The following is a 20220-nucleotide window of genomic DNA, read 5'->3' as shown; positions in this document are numbered from 1 at the left end:
GGGGTCAATCAGATGTAAATTTAGAAGGCAGGAAGGAAAAAGAAGCAAAGAACAGATAGGAGAAACAGAATGTATAGGTGTGGCTCACAATCTTTCATCCTCTCTAGCTGAAATCGGAATAGATAAAAGCTGGTATAAGGGCTGGAGGAGCCAGTTCTGGGAGGAAGAAACTCAGTCTACTATTTGTGCCCGGCCTTTACTCCTTCTCATGTAGTTCATCTACTTGTTTAGTCCTTCGCTTAGAAAAAGAGAGACCTGTGGTGGAGGGCTGGCCTTGGGAGCGAGGTGGGAAGACTCACAAGCTCTAATCCCAGCACTTGGGAGGCTGGGTGGATGGACTGGTGCAAATTGAAACCAATCTAGGTGCTCAGTGAGTTCCAGTTCAGCCTGTGCTACAGAATGAGACCCTTTTTCAGGGGAAAAAATGGTTTGGATATTATCCCTAGGTTTGAATCTTAGTTCTGCCGTTAGGAGACCTTGGTCAAATGACTTCATTCTCCAAACTTCCATTTCCCAGGAGCAAAGGCATTACACAATACCCTCTTCAAAGCCATGTGAAAATGACTATTCGTGGTTTGCTACTGTTGTTCGATTAACTACCTCTAAGGACCACGAACTACAGTTCAGACACCATCAAGAAGGAGCCCTTTGCCTCTGTTGAGAAGCCACACACATGATATGTCGTTGTCTAACTAAATGGCTATTTTCACGATCCTGCAAGGGCAAAAACTGTAGGAGCATCAGGGAAAAATAAAAATCTCAATACATAAGCCTTTATATTGCAGTGTAAAATCTTTCCTCCTTGGAAAAACAGAGCAAGAATCTTGAATAAAAACCACAAACATGGATCTGACCCAGGCATTGTATCAAAAATTTGTAGATTTTATTCTGCCAATGAATGGGGGATATATTATCTTCATCTAATTTGGGAAAAATTTTCTACTGGTTTATCAAGAAGCCCAAATGTTTTGAACCTTGTCCAGCCCCAACAAAGGGTAGAATTCTGTTGATATTTTTCTTCACTGTTTTTCTTTTTTAATGTGTTTATTCACACGTTACCCCCTCCCCTAATTTATTTTCGATAATGACTGCATTTTTTATCCCAGCCACAGGAAACAAAACCAAGATAGGGCCTTGAGTTAGTTTTCTCATTGCTGCGACCCACAGCTGACAGAAGCAGCTTAAACAGGTAAGGACTGGTTTTGGCTTTCAGTTTAAGAAGGAATACAGCCATCATAGGAGGCATGCCAGGGTGGCAAGAATGAGAGGCAGATAGTCACATTACGTCTGTGGTCAAGAAACAGCTGGCCGAAGTGGGATGGACTATAAAACCTCAAGGCCCGCCCGCAGTGACCCACTCCCTCCAGTGAAGTTACACCTTCTAAGGGTTCCACACCATTCCAAAACAAAACCAGCAGGTAGAAAGCAATTGTTCAAACACATGAGCCTTACGGTGCCATTTCACATTCAAACTGCAACAAAGGACTACCAGGGTTTTAGGGCTAACTAGCCAACAAATATTCCCCATACACCTAAAAGCTGTACAACGAAGTTTCACACTGTAGATGAGAATCTGTGCCTCACCCAGGTCACACCACAGTCAGCAGTGGGACCCGAAGCCACACAGCTCTTACTCCGGCACCTTGGCAACCTCTTCCTTATAAGCATCCCTCTTCTTGAGGCTTGGGGGGCGGGGCGGGGAGAGAGAAAAGCAATTGTTGAGCAATAGTGTTACTATTTGTTCAAGAATAACAAGTGGCCACTGCCTCCAGTGGCTCTTAACAAACATCCAGAGGTTGCAGACAGACCAAGCACCATATGCTGCTAGGTAAGTGTTTTCCAGTCATCAAAAATTGTGCTCACTGACGAGAGCAGCAGCTGGTGCAGTGTGGCTGAAAAAGTCAACTTTTCCCATACAACTTCTCAGTTAATCATGTTCAATTAGAGGGGGTGATCCAAGAAAACACAACATCTTACCTCCAGAATTCTTCTTCTTTTTTTATGTATTATAAGCACTGTGTGTTTTTCTAAGAGTTGGCGTTGTCCTCCAAATAAATGTTAGTCTCCAGGAACTCACAGCAGGTTTTCTGTGCTCACACCAGACCATGGCAGTTTATGGGGGGATGAGGAGCGCTGTGCAGGAAGGAGGGGGTGATGATGCTTATTGATGGGATTATTGTGATAGGCTAAATTCCTAGTTTTCATTTCCTTCATTTGAATTTAACATAAGAGGAAAAAATAGCCAATGGCTGTGTATAAGAATTTACAAAGGCAGAAATACAAATAAATGACCAGCACAAACATGGTGAAAAGATGTTCACTTCTATTATTGCTGAAGGAAATGTAAATAGACATAAGGAGACACTAATGTTTGTCTGCTAAAATGGCCCAAAAAATCAATAATAATGTGCAGCTGCTGAGGGGATTGTTAAACTGCCCAGTGTTGTTGGGTAAAAATATGATTGCATGTGTCAAAAGCCTTAAAATATCTGGTAATTCTTTTCACCAAGAATTTCTCTTTGAGTAATTTACTCTAGAGAAGTAATCCTGGCTAAATTCAAACATAACAAAGAAATTCCCCTCAGCATTAGCGTCTGTTATTTTTGCTATTGATAGCTAGCTGAGTGTCCAAAGTATAAACTTAAGATTCAGTCCGCACAGCAGCAGAACACATGGCCATTGGGATTTTCTAATGAACGGAGGCAGGTAGTCAATGCAAGTTGTGTAGTACAATTATGTGTATGCATATATTCAAATGAATTTCACCAAGTCTCAACAATGGAGATTTTTGGATGTTGAGATTATTGGTGTTTCCTTTCCCTACTTCTTTAGCCTCCCTGCCTGAAAAGTTCTTCAGTTAAAATGCGTGAGAAACACGAAGAGAAAAAAGAAACTGACCTACTTTTAGAAAAAGATGATGCTGCACTTTGTTAATTTTTTGGGGGTGTTACAGACTGTTTGAAGAGTAGAAGTCCCTTGTCTTGCCTTTTTTGTGATTGCCAGTGGAGTCTGGAAGTCCAGCAGGCTTGGGCAAAAGACAAGCTTGTTGGACCACACTACCTTGAAATTTCATCCATTCTTTCTAAATGTTGTATTGACTACTTATTGTGTACTAAGCAGTGAGCGTATAATAATGAGAAGGAGAAATGGGAAATAGCAGAAAGCATGAACAAGTAAAGATTCTGTGCTGGTTAGTTTTTTGTCAATTTGACATGAAGTAGGATCATCTGGGAAAAGGGAACCTGAATTGAGAAAATGTCCCCATCACATTGGCTTCTGTGTAGTATCTATTGATTAATAATTGATGTGGGAAATCCCAGTCCACTGTGAGCCGTATTATGTCTAGGCAGGTGGCCATGGGAGATAAGAAAGGTAGCTGACCATGAGTCTGGAGAGCAAGTCAGTAAGCAGCATTCCTCCATGGCCTCTGCTTCAGTTCCTGCCTCTAAGTTCCTGCCTTGGGCTCCTGCCCTGACTTCTCTCGGTGGCGGACTTTTCTCTTGTTCATCAGGTTTTAAGTCCAGTTAGAGATTTGTTGGTAACTACCGAGGTATTTGTGCCACTACTACAGCTTAGATTTATAGTACCATGTTATCCATTGTTGTGGTTCAATGTTGCTTCTCTCCTTTTGATGCTTTCATGGAACCTTCTGGTACCATAAAAACTAGTCCTCAGGAAGGAGGCGTTCAGGTTAGTTCCAGCGCAGAAGTCTCTGGGCTCTGTGTCCAAAGTGTGTGATGTTTTCAGCAATAGAGACTTACCTTTTACCTTTATGGGGAAGCCAAGGGCAATACCAATAGCTTATAATGTTTGGGAAGACTCTTGGACAACCCTGACCAACAACTTGAAAGAGAGTTTCTCATGTCTGATGTTGGTTTAAAAAGTTATTTTATTCCAGCTGGCATCTTCCAGTCCAGCATCACGTGCAGTGAGAGAGCTGACTTAAATGTGGAAGCACACATCCTATGCTGACATCTAGAAGTTCTGAAAGCACCCAGAGTTGGAGGTGTATACAGAAGCCAAAGCCCCATGATCCAGATGCAACACCTGCCATGTAAGAACCACCTCCCCATTACCTGCCATGTATCAGCCACCTCCCCATTCTTTATGGCGCTTTTAGTTTCCTCCAGGGTCCCTCCTTGAACTTACTGAAATTCCTTCCGTCTTGATGGATGAAACCTTGAAAGCATTCTCAATTTGTGGGGCCGAGTTTTAGCTATAAGTTGCTAATTTATCCCATGCAACAGAGTACAGTAATTATCAGTCTTTTCAAATGAGACCTCCACACCCTGAACCTCTGAATAATTTCTCCTGCTTTAATCAGATGCTGCAAAGTGTTGCCCTTTAAATCATTGGGAAATTGATCTAGCTGATGTATAGCGCTCACCTCTTCCCTTGAATAGCAAAATTCATTTCTGTTTAGAGTTTGCTATAGAAATTTATAGATTCATTTAGAAACAAAACACTTTACATATTATGTTCCTGGAGTAATTAGACATTAATAACGATAACAAATGTAGCAACAATAACAAAATGAGGAGACACTGACATTTCATAGAAGCCTGCTGTGGTTAATCCATTAGAGAAAATGGTTAATGGAAAAAAACTTAATGAGCTACTGGGCTGGCAAAATTTTATAGTTTATTGTATATGTGCAGCAGCATATATACATGAACTATTTCAGAAAGTTCAGTCAAAGAATCCTACTTTTCAGTGTTCAAGTCTCTTTTCCAGCTGGGAATGGCAGTTCATACCATGATCCCAGCACTTGGGAGGCTGAGGCAAGAGAACTGCTGTGATTGATTCAAGGCTAGCCCGGGATCAAGTGTGAGTTCTGGTCCAGGATGGATACAGAATGAGAGCCTACCTAAAACAAACAAACAAACAAACAAACAGGGCCAGTGAAACGGCTCACCAGCTGAAGGTGATTAGAACTGAGCCTGAAAACCCAAGTTTGATCCCTAGGATCCGTATGCTAGAAGAGAAGTGACTACCACTGGATTTCTCTGACCTCCACAAGGGTGAGAATGTGGGGTAGATTGTATATGCACAGGTGCATTCACACACACACACACACACACACACACACACACACACACTCAATCAATCAATCAATCAATCAATGTAAATAAAAACAAAATCTCTTTTTCTTCTGTTAAGCAAGTTACTTCCACTAAGAAGCATCTATAAAAACAAAGGCCATGAGTTTGCTGTATTCTTGGTGCTTAGAGCTGTATCTGCTATTGTGAAAGTGTGTAGCAAACATTTGGTAAATAAATTATCAGGTGAATAGGAAGCAAGTTGACAAATTGGGGATTTTCTCCCCCATTGTTTCTGAACTTTCTGTCAAAATGTACACATCTGTGACATCAGGAGTCTAAGGGAGGCATTTTGTACCTTCCTTGGAGACAAACTAGGATGGTATCAATTCTTCAAATAAGAGAAGGTGCGTGGATAAGTATAAAACACCCACCATAACCAGCATAATGGGAAATAGTGGTACATAGGAAACAAGATGGCTCCTTGACCTTCATATGAGAGCAGTTTACACTTTTCATTCAATCTAGAAATTTTAAAAGCCTGTTTCCTCCCATCAAAGTGTGACAAAAACCAAGAGACAGGACACAGGGAAAAGGTGTCAGGGTCAAAGGAAGAGAAACATTCTGCTTGATATCCAGTCATGGACACTTAACAATGGGGCATGCTCTGAGAAACATGTCATAGGGAACATTGGGCCACTATGTGAACATCACAGAGAACGCTACACAGATCTGGATGGCACTGAGGATTCACTCCACCAAGTAAATAATCTACCATTTCCAAAACTCCTTCCAGAACACCTTGATGTCTGCCCTCCAGGCTCTGTTCACTGGTCAAAGATCTTCTGATCTCTGAAGCCACTCAGATGTGAGAGTAAATTCAGATCTGCACTTGAATCCAGGCTTTTATTGCAACACTGAAAACAAACTTCTTGTTTTGACCATGACTATCATAATGATAGGATAAATACATGTCTGGTCTTCCATCCTAATCCCTGGACCTTTCTCTATATCTAACATATTTCTGTGAATATCACTGCTTTAGTCAAACAGGTCTTTCTTTGGCCTCTGATTTTATTCTCTAAGCTTACACACTTAACGCAATGGCACCTGATTTTCTACCTTTGAAGTCCTTCATCACTTTGAATTTGCTTTCTAGGTCAGTTGCTTCATGTGGTCTCTTCCTGACAACATTAACAGTGGATTCTGTCAGGGACACAGTGAGCGAGGCAATTTAAGATTAAATTAGCAGAGAAAAAAGGATGCAAGCAAGCAATGTGATAAACGCAAGATGTACAAGGCTGCTACCACTGGCCTCCTTTGTAAGTCTGGCCAATTGTTGACCGATACATAGTTGTGCAGTTCTGGACTGTAATAAGCATCCTAGGCCAGCTAGAGGTGGATGGGCACCACTGAATACAAATAAGAATGAAAGCACTGTTGATGTTGAAACCAGCCTTAGTGTTCAGAGAAGCATGTAAGAGGGAGATAAAACTGATCCAAACCACCTTCCCTGTCCTAAGGATATACAATATCCACATTGAAACTGAATCACTTTCCCAAGGGGCTGGATTCCCATGGCATTAACCTCTAATTTCATAGTAAATTGATGCAAAGGTGAACCTCTTCCCTTTATACACACACACACACACACACACACACACACACACACACACGGGGGGGGGGGGGGGGGTGGAATGAATTTCTGGATATGTAAGTTGATCTGGAGGGGGCTCCCACACTGCACAGCAAACAAATTAGAACATGTTGTGTTATTGTTTGGTTGGGGGGGGGCAGTTATCATTTTGAGAAAGGATCTCATGCTGTAGCTCAGGCTGGCCTCAAAGTCATAATCCTCCTGTTTCAGCCTCTGAAGGGCTTAGACTCTGTTCTTAGATATCTTTGGCTCATCCCGCCCATAGACAGGATGCTTCAGCCCACTCAGCAGCCACCCTTTCCAGCTCACCTTGCCCCCCTTTCTCCTTCCACCGTTTGCTGTTTGCTCTCCATCTTTAGGCAGTCTCATTTCCACCCTGCAGGAAAAGGGGGGCACCACGCCCAATGTGACCACTCTGAAAGGAGCGCAGTGGGAGACGGAGGGAAGGGGCTGCCAAAGAGCAGAGGAGGAGTGCCGGCAAGAACAGAGAGACAGTCTTTTTGGCCGCCACTTGCTAAAGGGGGAGATGATACCAGAGCCTGGCAGCGTGTTCGGTTACCATTTACATACACATAACCATATTTTAAATAGCTATCATAAGATGATTCGAATCTCATTCTATAGTAAGGAACAGGACATTCTCAAAGAATTTTTTGTTGTCTTTATAAAGTTTCTAGTTTAAAAACTTGTCTTCGTCACTGTTCTATTGCTGTGAAGAGGCACCATGACCAAGGCAACTTATAAAAGAAAGCTTTTAACTGGGGGCTTGCTTCCAGTTTCTGAGGTTTAATCCATTATCATCATGGCAGGGACAACCATGGCCAGCAGGTGTGGTGCTGGAGAAGTAGCTGAGAACTACATCCTGACCCACAGGCAGAGAGAGAGAGACACTAGGCCTGGCATGGGCTTTTGAAACCCCAAAGCCCACCCCCAGTGACACACTTCCTCCAACAAGGCCACACCTCCTAATCCTTCTAATCTTTCCAAACAGTTCCATTCCCCGGTGACTAAGCATTCAAATCCATGAGCCTATGTGGGCCATTCTTATTCAAACCACCACACTTGTGTTAGTCAGCTTTCCATCACTATGACAGCTTGCCTAAGACAAACGAAGGGAGGAAGAGTGTGTGTTGCTTCATGGCTTCAGAGGTCGAAGCGTGAGCACTTGGCTCCATTGTTTTGTGGGCTGTCGTGGAGCATGTTATGGTGGGGCTGCTAATGGAGGAAACCGGATCATCTAGTGGCAAGTTGGAAACTAAACAGAAAGAGGAAGGGTTAGAGTTCCAATAGCCTCCTTGAGGGCCGACCCTTGATGGTCTAACTTAAAGGCTCCACTGCCTCTCAACAGGGCCACAGGCTGGAGACCAAGCACTTAGCATGTGGGACTCCCAGAGACAGTTAATATCCAAACCATAACAGAATTCAAGATGACGTCATTAGGGATTGATTTCTGAAACATATGGGTCATAACCAATGGTCAGAGTCAATCCTGGTCCTCAGTGGGCAAAACAAGCAAGCATAACTCCTTGAAGGTTTACTCCTTTTTTTTTTTAATAAGGAAAAGTGCCATCTGCCATGCAAGAATATAACATTTCATTGAGAAATCTTCTAAAAATATATTGTACATTCTCAACAGAATATAATTCATCTCTTCCTGCCATGGGAAGCAGTGTTTCCCGGTGCTCCGGAGCACTGCTGGCCTTGGCCATGAATCCGGTGAACTATGTAGAGTGGGGGTGGGGCTCAGAGTAATAACAGGAGCCCGCGGAAGAAAGGATCTTGGCTGTGAGACGTGACATCAGTGACCTCACCAGAGACCAACAGTAGAACTAGCTTTAAGGGAGGCCGTGGATCAATGAAATGACTCAGTGGGTAAAAACCTGGTGAGTTGGGTTCCACCCCCAGAACTCACAGTGACAGGAGAGAACTGAGTCCCGGAAGTTGCCTTTGGACCTCCACACGCACGCGCGCACACACATACGCACGAAGAGACAACACTCTCAGAGCTGTTCTGCAAGGCTCTAAGGGCAAGGTCCTGTTCTCCTGCTAGACAATATACTGTTGACTCCTAAGCCCAACACCAGAGCCAGAGCCAGAGAAGAGTCAATGAGGCAAAAGCCTGCTTTCAGATTCTGAATGCTAGTATACAACCCTCAGAATGCCAAGTGAGCCTGGGGGCTTTCTCCAGCTCTGAGTCTCGCTTCAGGAACCTCCAGTGATGTGCTTGCTGATGGAAAAACACATGGTGGCCTGAGGCTCATCATTCCTGAGTTTAGGGCTCCACTTGGGGAGGGGGACCCTAAGGGGGGCTGTTCTGAGGAGTCATGCTGTACCTCTTCCTGTGAAAGCAGGAAGTCAGCTTCCAACCTAGCCCACACCTGCACACCACACACACACACACACACACACACACACACACACACACACACACCCCTACTATTTTAAGTGAGTAAAGACCCCCCTGGAACAGTATTCAAATGCCCCTCCCTGCTCTCTGTCTTTGGCCTCTCACTCTGGATTCCCCAGAGCCTAGCATTTGAGAAGTGAAACTTCTCAGCATGCCACCCCCTTCATGAGGAGGGAGGAAGAACCGCGGAGGCCTTTTTATTGGGCTTGTTTAGCATTGCTCACACACAAGCCCCTCACCATGAACAGTGTTGCAGCTGCCCTCCTTGTGTGGACTCTGACTTCTCCCAGCAGCAGTGGCCACGGCACAGAGGAAGCTTGGCCCACTCACATGGCCTGCAGCGGTGGAGGCTTGGAAGTATTCTACCAGAGTTGCGGTAAGGTCTTATGAAACGTTCGTTTGGGTTTACAGGGAAATTAAAGCCTACAGGTGTGTGGACAGAGTGATCACTAAGTTGGTGTTGGGGAGGAACAAGGTTATCCGCAACCCGGTGCTTTCTCGAGGTGCGGTGAGTCTTTGAGGGCCCTGGGCAGCTTTGGGGAGCTGTGAGGAGGGACAGTGGGACAGCCTGCTGAAAATAACAAAGACAAAAAAAGAGAAATTCACAGTCTTGATATGGGGCCCAGACTAAGGGTTCAGCTCCTCCAAGAACAAATGATCAGTGACCTTCCAACAAGGTTTTCTCCCCAAATCTGCACCTGGGATGGCTCTCCAGGGCACCCATTGCATCCAGGGGTGCAAACTGGGTAAGTGTCAAGTCATTTTTGTCAAAGGATCTCTGTTCTTCAGCCGCCGCCTCCAGAGTTCTTGTCACGTGTGCCACACCACCCATTAAAGCAGCAAGCACTCCGGAAGTGGTATCCGGTGCCAGGGTTTCCCTAGGAATCAAGACAGCAAACGGGGGTGTTGTGGTCTGACTGCGTCCTGGAGCATGGATTAGAAACGTAGTCCAACCGTTTGGAGAGGTGGCACATACTGGGAAGAGTTCAGCTGAGAGGGCTCTGAACTCAGGAGCGGGTTAGTTATACAGTCCGAGTTTGCTGTCTCCCCTTATCCTCTTCCTTCTGTGATGTTACGACACCGTGGGGAGAAATGAGTCTTCGGATCCATTTTCAATGGCAAGTAAAAGAACCGGCTTGTGGAAAGGCAGGCTTTAATGAAGCCTGGGAATCTACAGGAAGATGGGGCAAACGTGGCTTGAGATGAAGAATGGGGAAGGGAGAGACTGAGCCCCGGTATCGGTCCCACCATCATAAGCTGGGAGTAACGAAAGCAACTTTTGAGCAAATAGCTGATCCTGACTTCTGCTACCCAAAGACCTGACCTGAGAGACACAGGTGGTCAGTTTGGTTTCTGGGGTAATACCTGGTTGTTCCTTCTTAAAGGAACATTGAAGTGCATTTTAAAAATTACAAATAAGAAAAAGAATGTTTGCTGTTTTCAGGGTAAATGGGAGCCTAGACTGCTGGCAACGAGTTCATTTAAGGTGTGGGATGACAGCAAGTGCTGAGATGCATGGACTAGTGGGGATTTGACTCTCCAGGTCATTCAGTCTCGTGGCATTGGCTAGTCTGGGTCCCAGATGCCCCCTCAGACTGCAGCCAAGTCTCCTGAGTCCTTTCACTCACCTGGAGAAGAGGCGAGAAGATTGGGTCTGTCGGGGAAGGAACAGGACATAAGGGTTGCCTCACTGTCTGGGATGGTGCATCTATCTGGAAGCGGACCTTCTCCGAAGAGCAATAAAATACCAGGGGTAAACCCTGGCCACTTGGCATAAAGTAACAGAGGAGATGGAGTTTTCTTCCAGGGATAGTGGGAGAATCAGCCAATGAAACCAAAGGATAGATGCTTTGTGAAATGGATGTTGCAGAGGTGGGTGTCAGGTACCAGGGGACATATGATTGGAAGAGAGTTAGCTTTGGATCATCTAACATAAATTTAAACTTAAAGAATGATAAAGGCAGCTGGACAAAACCTCCTACTTGAAGGGTCTGCCTGTGTGTGTCAAAGATCATGATGCTTAGTGATTCATTAGTGTGATCCTTGCTTTCTAAGTGTGTTAGCGTGGGGCTGGAGATGCTAGCTGACTTTGTAAAGGCTGGCCAGCTAATACTGAGTAAAGTATGCTCCCAGGGGCATAGAGAAGACAAACACTGAGTAAATATTTGTGGAATTAAAGCACATCCATCACTGGCCTCTCTAAAACAGCTATGCTCTTAGTAACCCTGGTGTGCAGTTTTGTTGTTGGAAGAATGGTGGAGGAGAGTTCACAGAGGGAATAGCGCACATGTAAAGGCAACAGAGGCCGTGGCGTGACCAGGGTTCAGGGAGCTGAGAAATGATGGGCAGGATAGAGACAGAGCACCTAACAAGGGGTGTCTTTGGCTTTGAGGAGCCTCCGCTTTGGAAAGATCCCTTGGGATCCTTCCCCTAGGGATGTGGGTGTTTCAATGGAGCCTGTTTGTGTTTGGAAATAGGGTTCATAGCTGGGAGTCATGACAGTTAGGGAAGAAAACCATGGTCATCAGGAAAACCATTCAAAGGTATTTAGACTGAGGGGGTCATAGGTGAGCTCTGAGGTTAGCAGAAAGGCAAATTGAACCCTAGAAGCTCCTGCAGGGGTGGCGGTGACTCCGTCTTCTGCAAGGCCATGAGCTTTTGGAGGTTGAACGGCTGTACACTCCTGGATACAGGCTGTACACTCCGCTACTAGGTTCGCAGGGCAGTGGTCTCAGTCAAAGGCTGCCTGGCGTGGCACTCTGGCCAGTGTGGTTCTGTGCCAGTGTTAGCACCTCAGGGGCTTCTGGGATCCAGCGGCGTGCCCAGAAACAGAGTTGTGGTGGTCTTCTAGGGTAGTGCTTCATTTATCTCTGTTTTTTCATTTGTGATTTTAGTTCCAAGAGAAGGAGACTTTAAGCTAGAAATTGCTTTCTGAATCATTTTTAAAAAAAAGAAAAGAAAATCCTTCAAGAGACAGAAAGACCATCAGAAGCGATTTCTGGTGTTAGGTACAAACCAGGAAGCCAGGTGTAGGAGTTCATGCCTCGAATCCTAATACTTGGGAGGTGGAGGTTGGAGGATGTGGAAGTTCAAGGTCATCCTTGATACATAGAGACTTTGATGCCAGCATGGCCATATGAGACCTGGCCTCAACAATATATAATAAATAATAATAATTAGGAATAGTTACAAAATAAAAAATCTAAACAGGAAGTGAGAAAAATTTTCTGAAAAGCAGAAGTCTGAACTTGTTCAAGAAAGAGAACTGCAAAAAAAAGAAGCCAGTATTGTCAGATCAAAATGCAAGAACATTCAGGGATCTTCCTACATTAATTCATAAAATAATATTTTTTAAAGCCTAGGGGCGTGGCCCCAGTGCCTGCTAGCGTATTACTCACATGCAGCCTCTAGTACTCAAAGAAACAGCGTAGATTATAAAAATGCTTAGGAAAAGGAGAGAAGTCAATGGCAGTGGAAGAAATAGGGTGAACAGGAGAGCAGGAGGCAGTGTTATGGACAGAATGTTTGTGCCTGCCACCAAAAAAAAATTCATCCGCTAAGAGCAATGAGATGTCTGCAAGCCTGATAACCTGAGTTGGTTCCTGAAATCCATGTGTGGTGGAAGGAAAAAACGATTCCACACAGTTGTCCTCTGAGCTCACACATCATATCAGGGGTATGCCCACACTTATGATCATATATCATTGACACACACACACACACACACACACACACACACACACACACACACGCTCACACAATAATAATAAAGTTTTAGTTTATATCTTACATCCTACCTCTAAGATGATAGTATTAGGAGGTAAGGCTTTTGTAAGGCAATTAGATCATGAAAGCAGAACCCATAGGAATGGGATTTTTCTTTTACAAAGGAGACCCCCTGGAGCCAGAAGCTCACACCAGTAACCCAGTCCTGCTGGGCACTCTGATCTCAAACTTGTGAAAACTTGAGAACTCTGAGAATACCAGCTGTTGCTCAAGCCACTCTGTCTATGGTAACTTGTCACATAACCCTGAGCCAAGGAAAACAGAAGCAAGTAAGGTAAAAACACGTATGATGGATGAATCAGGTGAGAGACAAGGGCTTAGGATCTGGAGTGAGCAAATCTCATTCAAACTGTTAGGGAAGACGCGAGTCTCAGGCCCTTGTTGCTGAGGTATTTGTGCCCACTCATGTTCCAAGTTTCACTTTACTGACTAAAATAGAATGCACTGGGGCTGAGGACATAACTTAACTAGTAAAGTGCTTGCTATATGTCCATTGTACCCATTGCTCTGGGCCTTTGGTGAGATACTCTTCATACCCCGAACTCATGCAAACATGCTAGGTGGGGTCGTGTGTGTTCATAATCCCAGCACAGGGGAGGAAGAAGTAGATGTGTCCCAGGAACTCACTGACATGCCAGTCTAGCCCAGTTGTGAGTGTCAGGCCAGATGGAAGACTCTGTCTCAAAAATTAAGGTGGTCAGCACCCAAAGAACAATATATGAGGTTGACCTCTGACCTCTCTCTATATACACACACAGACAAGACACAAACACACAACACACATGTACACACAAAAACATGTGTGTATATATATATATATTTTCAAGCACTCATTAATCATTTCAGGGTTCTGAAGAACAGAAGTGTAAAGTAAGTTTCTCTGGGTCACGGTGCTGCCCAGGCCTCACTCCCTTAGAGACTCTAAGGGAGAAAATAACTACACTTTCCAGTGTGCAGTCTGTCTCTTAGTTCAAGGCTCTTCCTCCGTCTTCAGAGGCAGATGTGTAGCCTCTTGTTTCAGTCATCACATTGATTTCCTGAGCTATGGCAAAGCCCTCTACCTCCTTCTTGTGAGATACTTGTATGAGGGTGACCTCCCAAGCATGAGATTCGTAACTGTGATGGCCATCTACATCTATATACTGACCATATACATTAGCATTCACAGGTTCTAAAGATGAGGACATGGCTGTTTTTAGTCACCATTTTCAGCCTACTACAAGAGGCATAATATTTTACCTCACAGGGCTGTGGAAGGATTCAGTGAAAAGAACCATAGGAAAAGTTTTCCAAATATACTACATAATAAATCTTTGCTGTTGGTAACTTTATATGGTATGATGCAATCAATAGAACAGTGGTTCTCAGCCTTCCTAATGCAACCATTTAATACAGTTCCTCGTGTTGTGGTGACCCCCCTACCCATAAAATTATTTCGTTGCTACTTCATAGCTATGATTCTGCTACTGTTATGAATCATAATATAAATAATCTGACATGTGACACGGAGAGGGGTGGCCACCCCCAGGTTGAGAACCCCTGCAATGGAAGTGTATCTGACTAGTCCTCATTGAAAGCAAATCAAACAAGGAAATGACATTTCCAAAACAAACCAGTTTTCAAGCTTGTCAACTTTGCCCAGTTCTGAGGGAGAAACAATGAGAGAAACTTTCCCCTGAATAGCTAGCTTCCTGGCTGACATGTCTAAGCAGTGCCCCTGTCCCCTCAGTGTAGATGAAGGCCTGGAATCAGGACATAGAGCAAAGAGCCATTGTAGAACCTTCCCAGGGTGCACTCTGAGAGGGCCGCTGGCTCCTTCTGAAAGTTCGGTCGGTCATCATAGGAACAAATGGGCCATCCATTCCCCCAGGAAATCCTCCCTAACCATTGTTGTGGCTGCTGTGGGGTTTGTTAGCAGGTTTTCCATGGGGGTTAGATTGCAGGCGTCTAGGTGATAGTTCCTGACAAAGCTTGAGACTAGACACCAATCTTACCACTTCACGTGCTTTTCACAGACTTTGTCAACAAGGAGGCAGAGACCATAGGCTCCATGGTATGGGCCTAAGTAGCTTCATGCTCCCTTGTGTCTTATCTGATACTCACAGACAACCTTGCCACAAAAAGTGTTCTTGGGAATAGTCTGCATCGGGGAACGGCCAGCTGTAGCCAGGAGGCCTCTCACACATGGCCAGTGAGCTAAGAATTACTTCTTCATTTTTAAATGATTAAAGAATTCAAAATAAAGAAGGATACTTCTGTTACTATGAAAAATACCTGATAGGACCAACTTTTAAAAGTTAGTTTATTTTGGCACATCGGGTTGAGGTTCAGTCTGTGACTGTTTGTACCCATTGCTCTGGGCCTTTGGTGAGATACTCTTCTTATCAGGAGTGGGGAAAACAGAACACTACACAAGCAGGAAGTGAAATGGTGTAAGAAGAGACCCGGTTTCTCCGTTCCCTTTGAGGGCATACCCACAGTGGACTATGAGCTTCTATTGATACTCTTCCTGAGGAGATTTGAACAAACTCACCACGGAGAGGGAGCTGACGACAGACTAAAGTGACAATGTCCCCAAAGTCCAACTTGGTGAAGCAATGAGTGGAGTGTGGGTGAGGATGTAGGAGCAGGGGTGACTGAAAGGTAGTTACATTGCTAAAAGCCCAGGCCAACACAATTGAGACTCACAAAAGCTGGAGCCCTGGAACTGCCCGCACCATCTGTAGGAATGTGACAGGTCAGAGGCTCATCTCCTCAGGAATCCTTACTGCTTACATAACCTTGGGGGGTTTGGCAGGGGGGGGGGGGTCTTGTACATCTGGTAAATCTCAGAAACGTTGAGATTTTTTTTGAGTTGTCTTCTCCCTGAGTCTTAAGGAGCCTCCTTTTAAGTCTTTCTGAGTCTTGATGAGTTTCCTTCCACAACTGAGCCAATGGCAGGAAATTTTAATGCAAATTCCTACCAGGCCCCACCTCTGCAATGATCTACCATCTACCGATGACTCCACATTAGTGAACAAACCTTTCACACATAGGCCACTGGGAGACATTTGAGATCCAAACTAAAGCACTGTGGTACATGAAGACTGCATGAAATTTAAACGTGTGTAGTCGCAGGCTTCTCACACATGGCACGCAGCTTCAGTCATTTATGTGTTATTAGTGATGGTTATTCATGTGCCATAACAGCAATTCTGAATGGGGTGACCTCGCCCATGAGCTGTGTGCAGCCTTAGATACTAACCATCTTTGCAGACACAGTTGGTCAAAGGTAGGAAAGAATCTCTTAAGATTGTCACTAGATCAGATCATCAAGTTCATCAGATCTTCTAGGTGGAGAGTGGCTGTATGAACACATGAACCCTAAAACTACCATTAGTAAGAAATCTGTAGGCCTCCTCTGAGAGAATCATCGTTGTTATAATGATCTCCCTCTTAAGTATCTAGAGTTCCAGCTTTCATGGGTCTCACCCATGTTGATGTGGGCTTTTGCTGATGCAGCTGCCTTAAGTATGATATTTTAAAATTAGTGGTCACTTATGATGCCTCATGCCTCACAAGAAAATCCTAGAGAGAGGTTGGGTGCAGATCTCCATTTCTAGATGTAGAAACTGGGCTACATATATAATAAGTAAACAAGGTACTGTGACTGAGCCTAATACAAACCTAAGAGTTCCAACTCCCCCTCTCCTGGCATTCTAATAGGCAAACATCTAGGAAGGGGAAGAGAAGAAGGAATATCTTCTGATTAAAGAACAGTTTTTCTGCCTCCCACCCCCACCGTCACCCTCTCCATCTCTTTACATATTCAGAATTGGCTCAATTTGGCTCTTTTCCAGCAGCCATCAGGGACCTCCAGTATCTGTAGAGGACCCCCACACTAACATTTGCAATGATGTGTCTCAAGTTGCAAGACTGAATATAGAAATTCCCCCAAATATAAAAAAAAAGCCAATTGGGAATGCTTTTGCCAGTATGGTGTGTTCGCCAGTCAGGGCCTTCCTGTGCAGTTGGCATGCTTATTTCCTAAGGAAGCCCATTTCCCACACACAACAACAGATTTCCCTTTGGAGTAGTTAGTGAAGAGAAAGAAGGATGCTCTATCATGGGCTGAATGTTGTGGATGATGCCATAGGACCCAGCCAGCTCCTGAGAGTTCCCAGGGTCTCGGGTGAATGCTGCATCTGGTTCTCAAGCTTCAGACTTTCAGCAAACATCTACCCAGGGCAGCGGTTCTCAACCTTCCTAAAGCTGTGACCCTTTAATACAGTTCCTCATGTTGTGGTGACCCCAACCATAAAATTATTTTTGTTGCTACTTCATAACTGTAATTTTGCTACTGTGATGAATCATAATGTAAATATCTGCTATGCAGGAGATCTGATATGCGACCCCTGTGAAAGGGTTGTTTGACTCTCAAAATGGTCACGGCCCACAGGGTGAGAACCACTGCTCTGAGGCCACCAGCCTCGTTCACATCTATCTAAATAGAATTTCAAAGTTGTTGAAGTTTGCTTCAGGGTGCACAATTTACCTGACCTCCAAAATGTCCCTTAATTATGAAAGTCTAAATCTGATCACGCACACGCACCTGCATAATCCATCAAGGTAGTCAAACAGGACAATTAATCAGGCTTTAAGAATGCAAAACAATGCTGGCAAAATCCCCCGTAGAATAGAGGGCAAACTACGAATGACCTACCCCCAGAATTCAATGAACAAAGCATATGGATAAAGTGTTCATCAAAAGTTTTAAGGTGCCTTGAGAAGCAAAGAATAAGGAAAGGGGGACTGCTTTTCCCAGAACCTGATAATTCTGAAGTAAAGGAGTAACAAAACCAATATCAAAGAAACAACATAATAATATCAAAAAGAATCACAGGCTATGTAACCATTTAGCAATGCTTTCAAATCCTGCACAGAATGTAATCTCTCTCAGTTTATGTTTGTTGTTCAATAAAGGGAAATATTGAGAGATGGAAAGAGAGAAAGAGAGGGGAGAGAGAGGGCAAAGAGAGAGAGGGGAGAGGGAGGGAGAGAGAGAGAGAGAGAGAGAGAGAGAGAGAGAGAGGGAGGGAGGGAGGGAGGGAGGGAGGGAGGGAGGGAGAGAGAGAGAGAGAGAGAGAGACAGAGAGAGACAGAGAGAGACAGAGAGAGACAGAGAGAGAGAGAGAGATTCCCAGGATGATAAGTTTGGGCATGCAGGATGCAGGCTGAAAGGCAGACTGCCTGGAACAGGGTGCTGCCTTTTGGGTCAAATTTTAACACAGGAAGTTCACTTAGAAAATACAAGAGGTTTGGTAATAAAATGCAGATTTTTTTGAAAGTTAGAACGGATACTGGAAGGGAAGCAACTCCTATAGATAGGTTCCTGGGAGCCCACCACTGGGACCCTCGAGTGGTCTCATTTAATGGAAACCACTTAGAAGCCAAGCTTGCAGGGTGGTGTGAATCCTCCTGAGCGCATTAAGAAAGAGATGCTGAGTAACTCAGCGAGCAGAGGGAAGAAAGCCAAGTCTGCGGGTCTAAAGAGGCCTCTTTAGTGGGCAGGAAATAAGTGTGTTCTGAAAGGCTAGCCACTGACCTTTCCAGCCGTATGAAATCCCCATAGACACCTGGCTCTGTTCATGTTTGAGGAGGAGACTCTTGGGAGAGGCCGATATGGGGAAGACTGTGCTCCAGCTCAGCAGCTGGTTTTCAGTGAGCACACCCCCAACACCACAGGCAGGATAGGGTCCTGGACATGGCTTCCATTCAGGCCTTGTCGGGGGTGGGGTGCAGGACATGGGACACCAGAGTCTGAGAAAACGGCCTTCAGTGAAACATCCTTTGCAAGCTCCATCATCACAGTGATGAAGGAACACACAGCTGTCAGAGGTTGTCTGACCCCTAGACAGCAGCATCTGGGAGACAGAGCAACAGGTGCCCCTCAAAGACCCAAGCAACAGGGCAGGGCTCTGTATGGGAAGAGAAGGATGGATGGCTCAGTAACCTCATGCACTCAAGGTTGGTGTTTTGCCTTTCCTAGATTCCTCCTAAGGTCAGATTCTGCATCTATACCCAGTAGCTTTGTGCTAGGGAACTGGAAATACCAAGCAGGTGCCCGAAGTGTGCTGCAGCTAACCAGGAAGCAAGTGTTCGCACATTTGTATGAGGCTGATGAGTGAGCAATGCACAAAGAACAATGTGCAGATTAGCGTGTAGCTTGGCCTCTTAACCATGAGGATAGAGTGCCCAGAGCCACCTTCTTATGATGGCCACGAGTAATGCCCCCTTTCCCAATAGCTGAGGCCTTTCTTATCCAAATGGCTTCTGTGCATGTTAGTGACAATTTAGTCCTTTTTACTGTGTTTTAAAATGTCCCTTTAAACATGTGAGTGCTACTTACACAACTGCTATCCTAACATTTTGCTCATTTAGCAAGTTTTTACAGAAGTGCACATAATCTACAAATTTTATCAATCGAATCTCCTTAAGTGTTTGCTAGAATACAACATATTTTTCCTGATTGCTTTAAAACATTGATTAGCAGAAAAAGTGTGTAGAATGATCACAAAATAATTTCACGACTGTTTTTTCTTAAACTTGTTTCAAAGACCCAAACCTATGGGTCTAGTTTCTTCATCTTTGTGTTGACGCTTACTTTCTTCTCATTCTTTTCTGTTTTAAATTTGATATGAAGTCTCACTAATGCTGCCCAGGGTAACCATGATCTCTTGATCCTCCTGCCTACTCAGCTTCCTGAGTGACTGGTATTGGGGGTATAGACCATAGCACCAACATGATTACTCTTTCCTATAAGGCTTATGCTTCCCTGCAGTTGTAGAGGTATGCCTTTGAGTATTTGTGTATCTAGCAAGTTCCAGCTCAAAGAATACATGTTTTTGACTTACCAACCAGTTGATTCCGGGCTTGGTGGCCAGTCATCAGGTTGAATTCTCTTGGCATTAATGCTTCCTGACACAACCTGAAGACCTCTAAAGACCCTTCTTCCCACAAAATTCCCTCCATTTTCTCTTGGCCACTTTCTCTTTAAAAAGTATACCGAGGTTTGCTGGGTCACTGTTTTGTGATTCAGCACCCTACCATTATCCTATGTCTGGAGGCTTATGTCGACTGTGAACATCCCAACAAAAACCTCAGGAGGTCATTTAGAGGAGAGGACCGAGTTGCTCTGCATGGTTAAGGCTCATCTTTACAAAACAGAGATGACTTGTGATTAGCATTAAGCTGTCTTTCTACTTGTAGAGTCTGTGATTACAGGTGACAGTCCAACTTTCCGTTGACTTTGGGGAAGTGTGCACTGGAGAAAGGACCCAGAGCCTGTGTGT

The 20220-nt window shown here is 44.5% G+C and overlaps 1 protein-coding gene across 2 annotated transcripts in view; it reads left to right on the top strand.

Annotated features, from left to right (window-relative positions):
• The first annotated feature begins 9249 nt into the window (after positions 1 to 9249).
• Positions 9250 to 20220, top strand: part of Ly86 (lymphocyte antigen 86) — a 68668-nt gene continuing 57697 nt past the window's right edge. Inside the window, exon 1 of one of the 2 annotated variants that reach the window (XM_037205793.1) lies at positions 9250 to 9479. In XM_037205793.1, coding sequence (XP_037061688.1) covers positions 9269 to 9479 — 211 coding nt within the window. In that variant the 5' untranslated portion in view covers positions 9250 to 9268. The remainder of the gene's footprint in view (positions 9480 to 20220) is intronic. The other variant, XM_028856533.2, reaches the window with a different exon arrangement.

This window comes from Peromyscus leucopus, chromosome 5, assembly GCF_004664715.2.
Source record: "Peromyscus leucopus breed LL Stock chromosome 5, UCI_PerLeu_2.1, whole genome shotgun sequence".
Lineage (NCBI taxonomy): Eukaryota > Metazoa > Chordata > Mammalia > Rodentia > Cricetidae > Peromyscus > Peromyscus leucopus.
The sequence above is the reverse complement of the archived record's forward strand: the minus strand, read 5'-3'. Positions and strand labels throughout refer to the sequence as shown.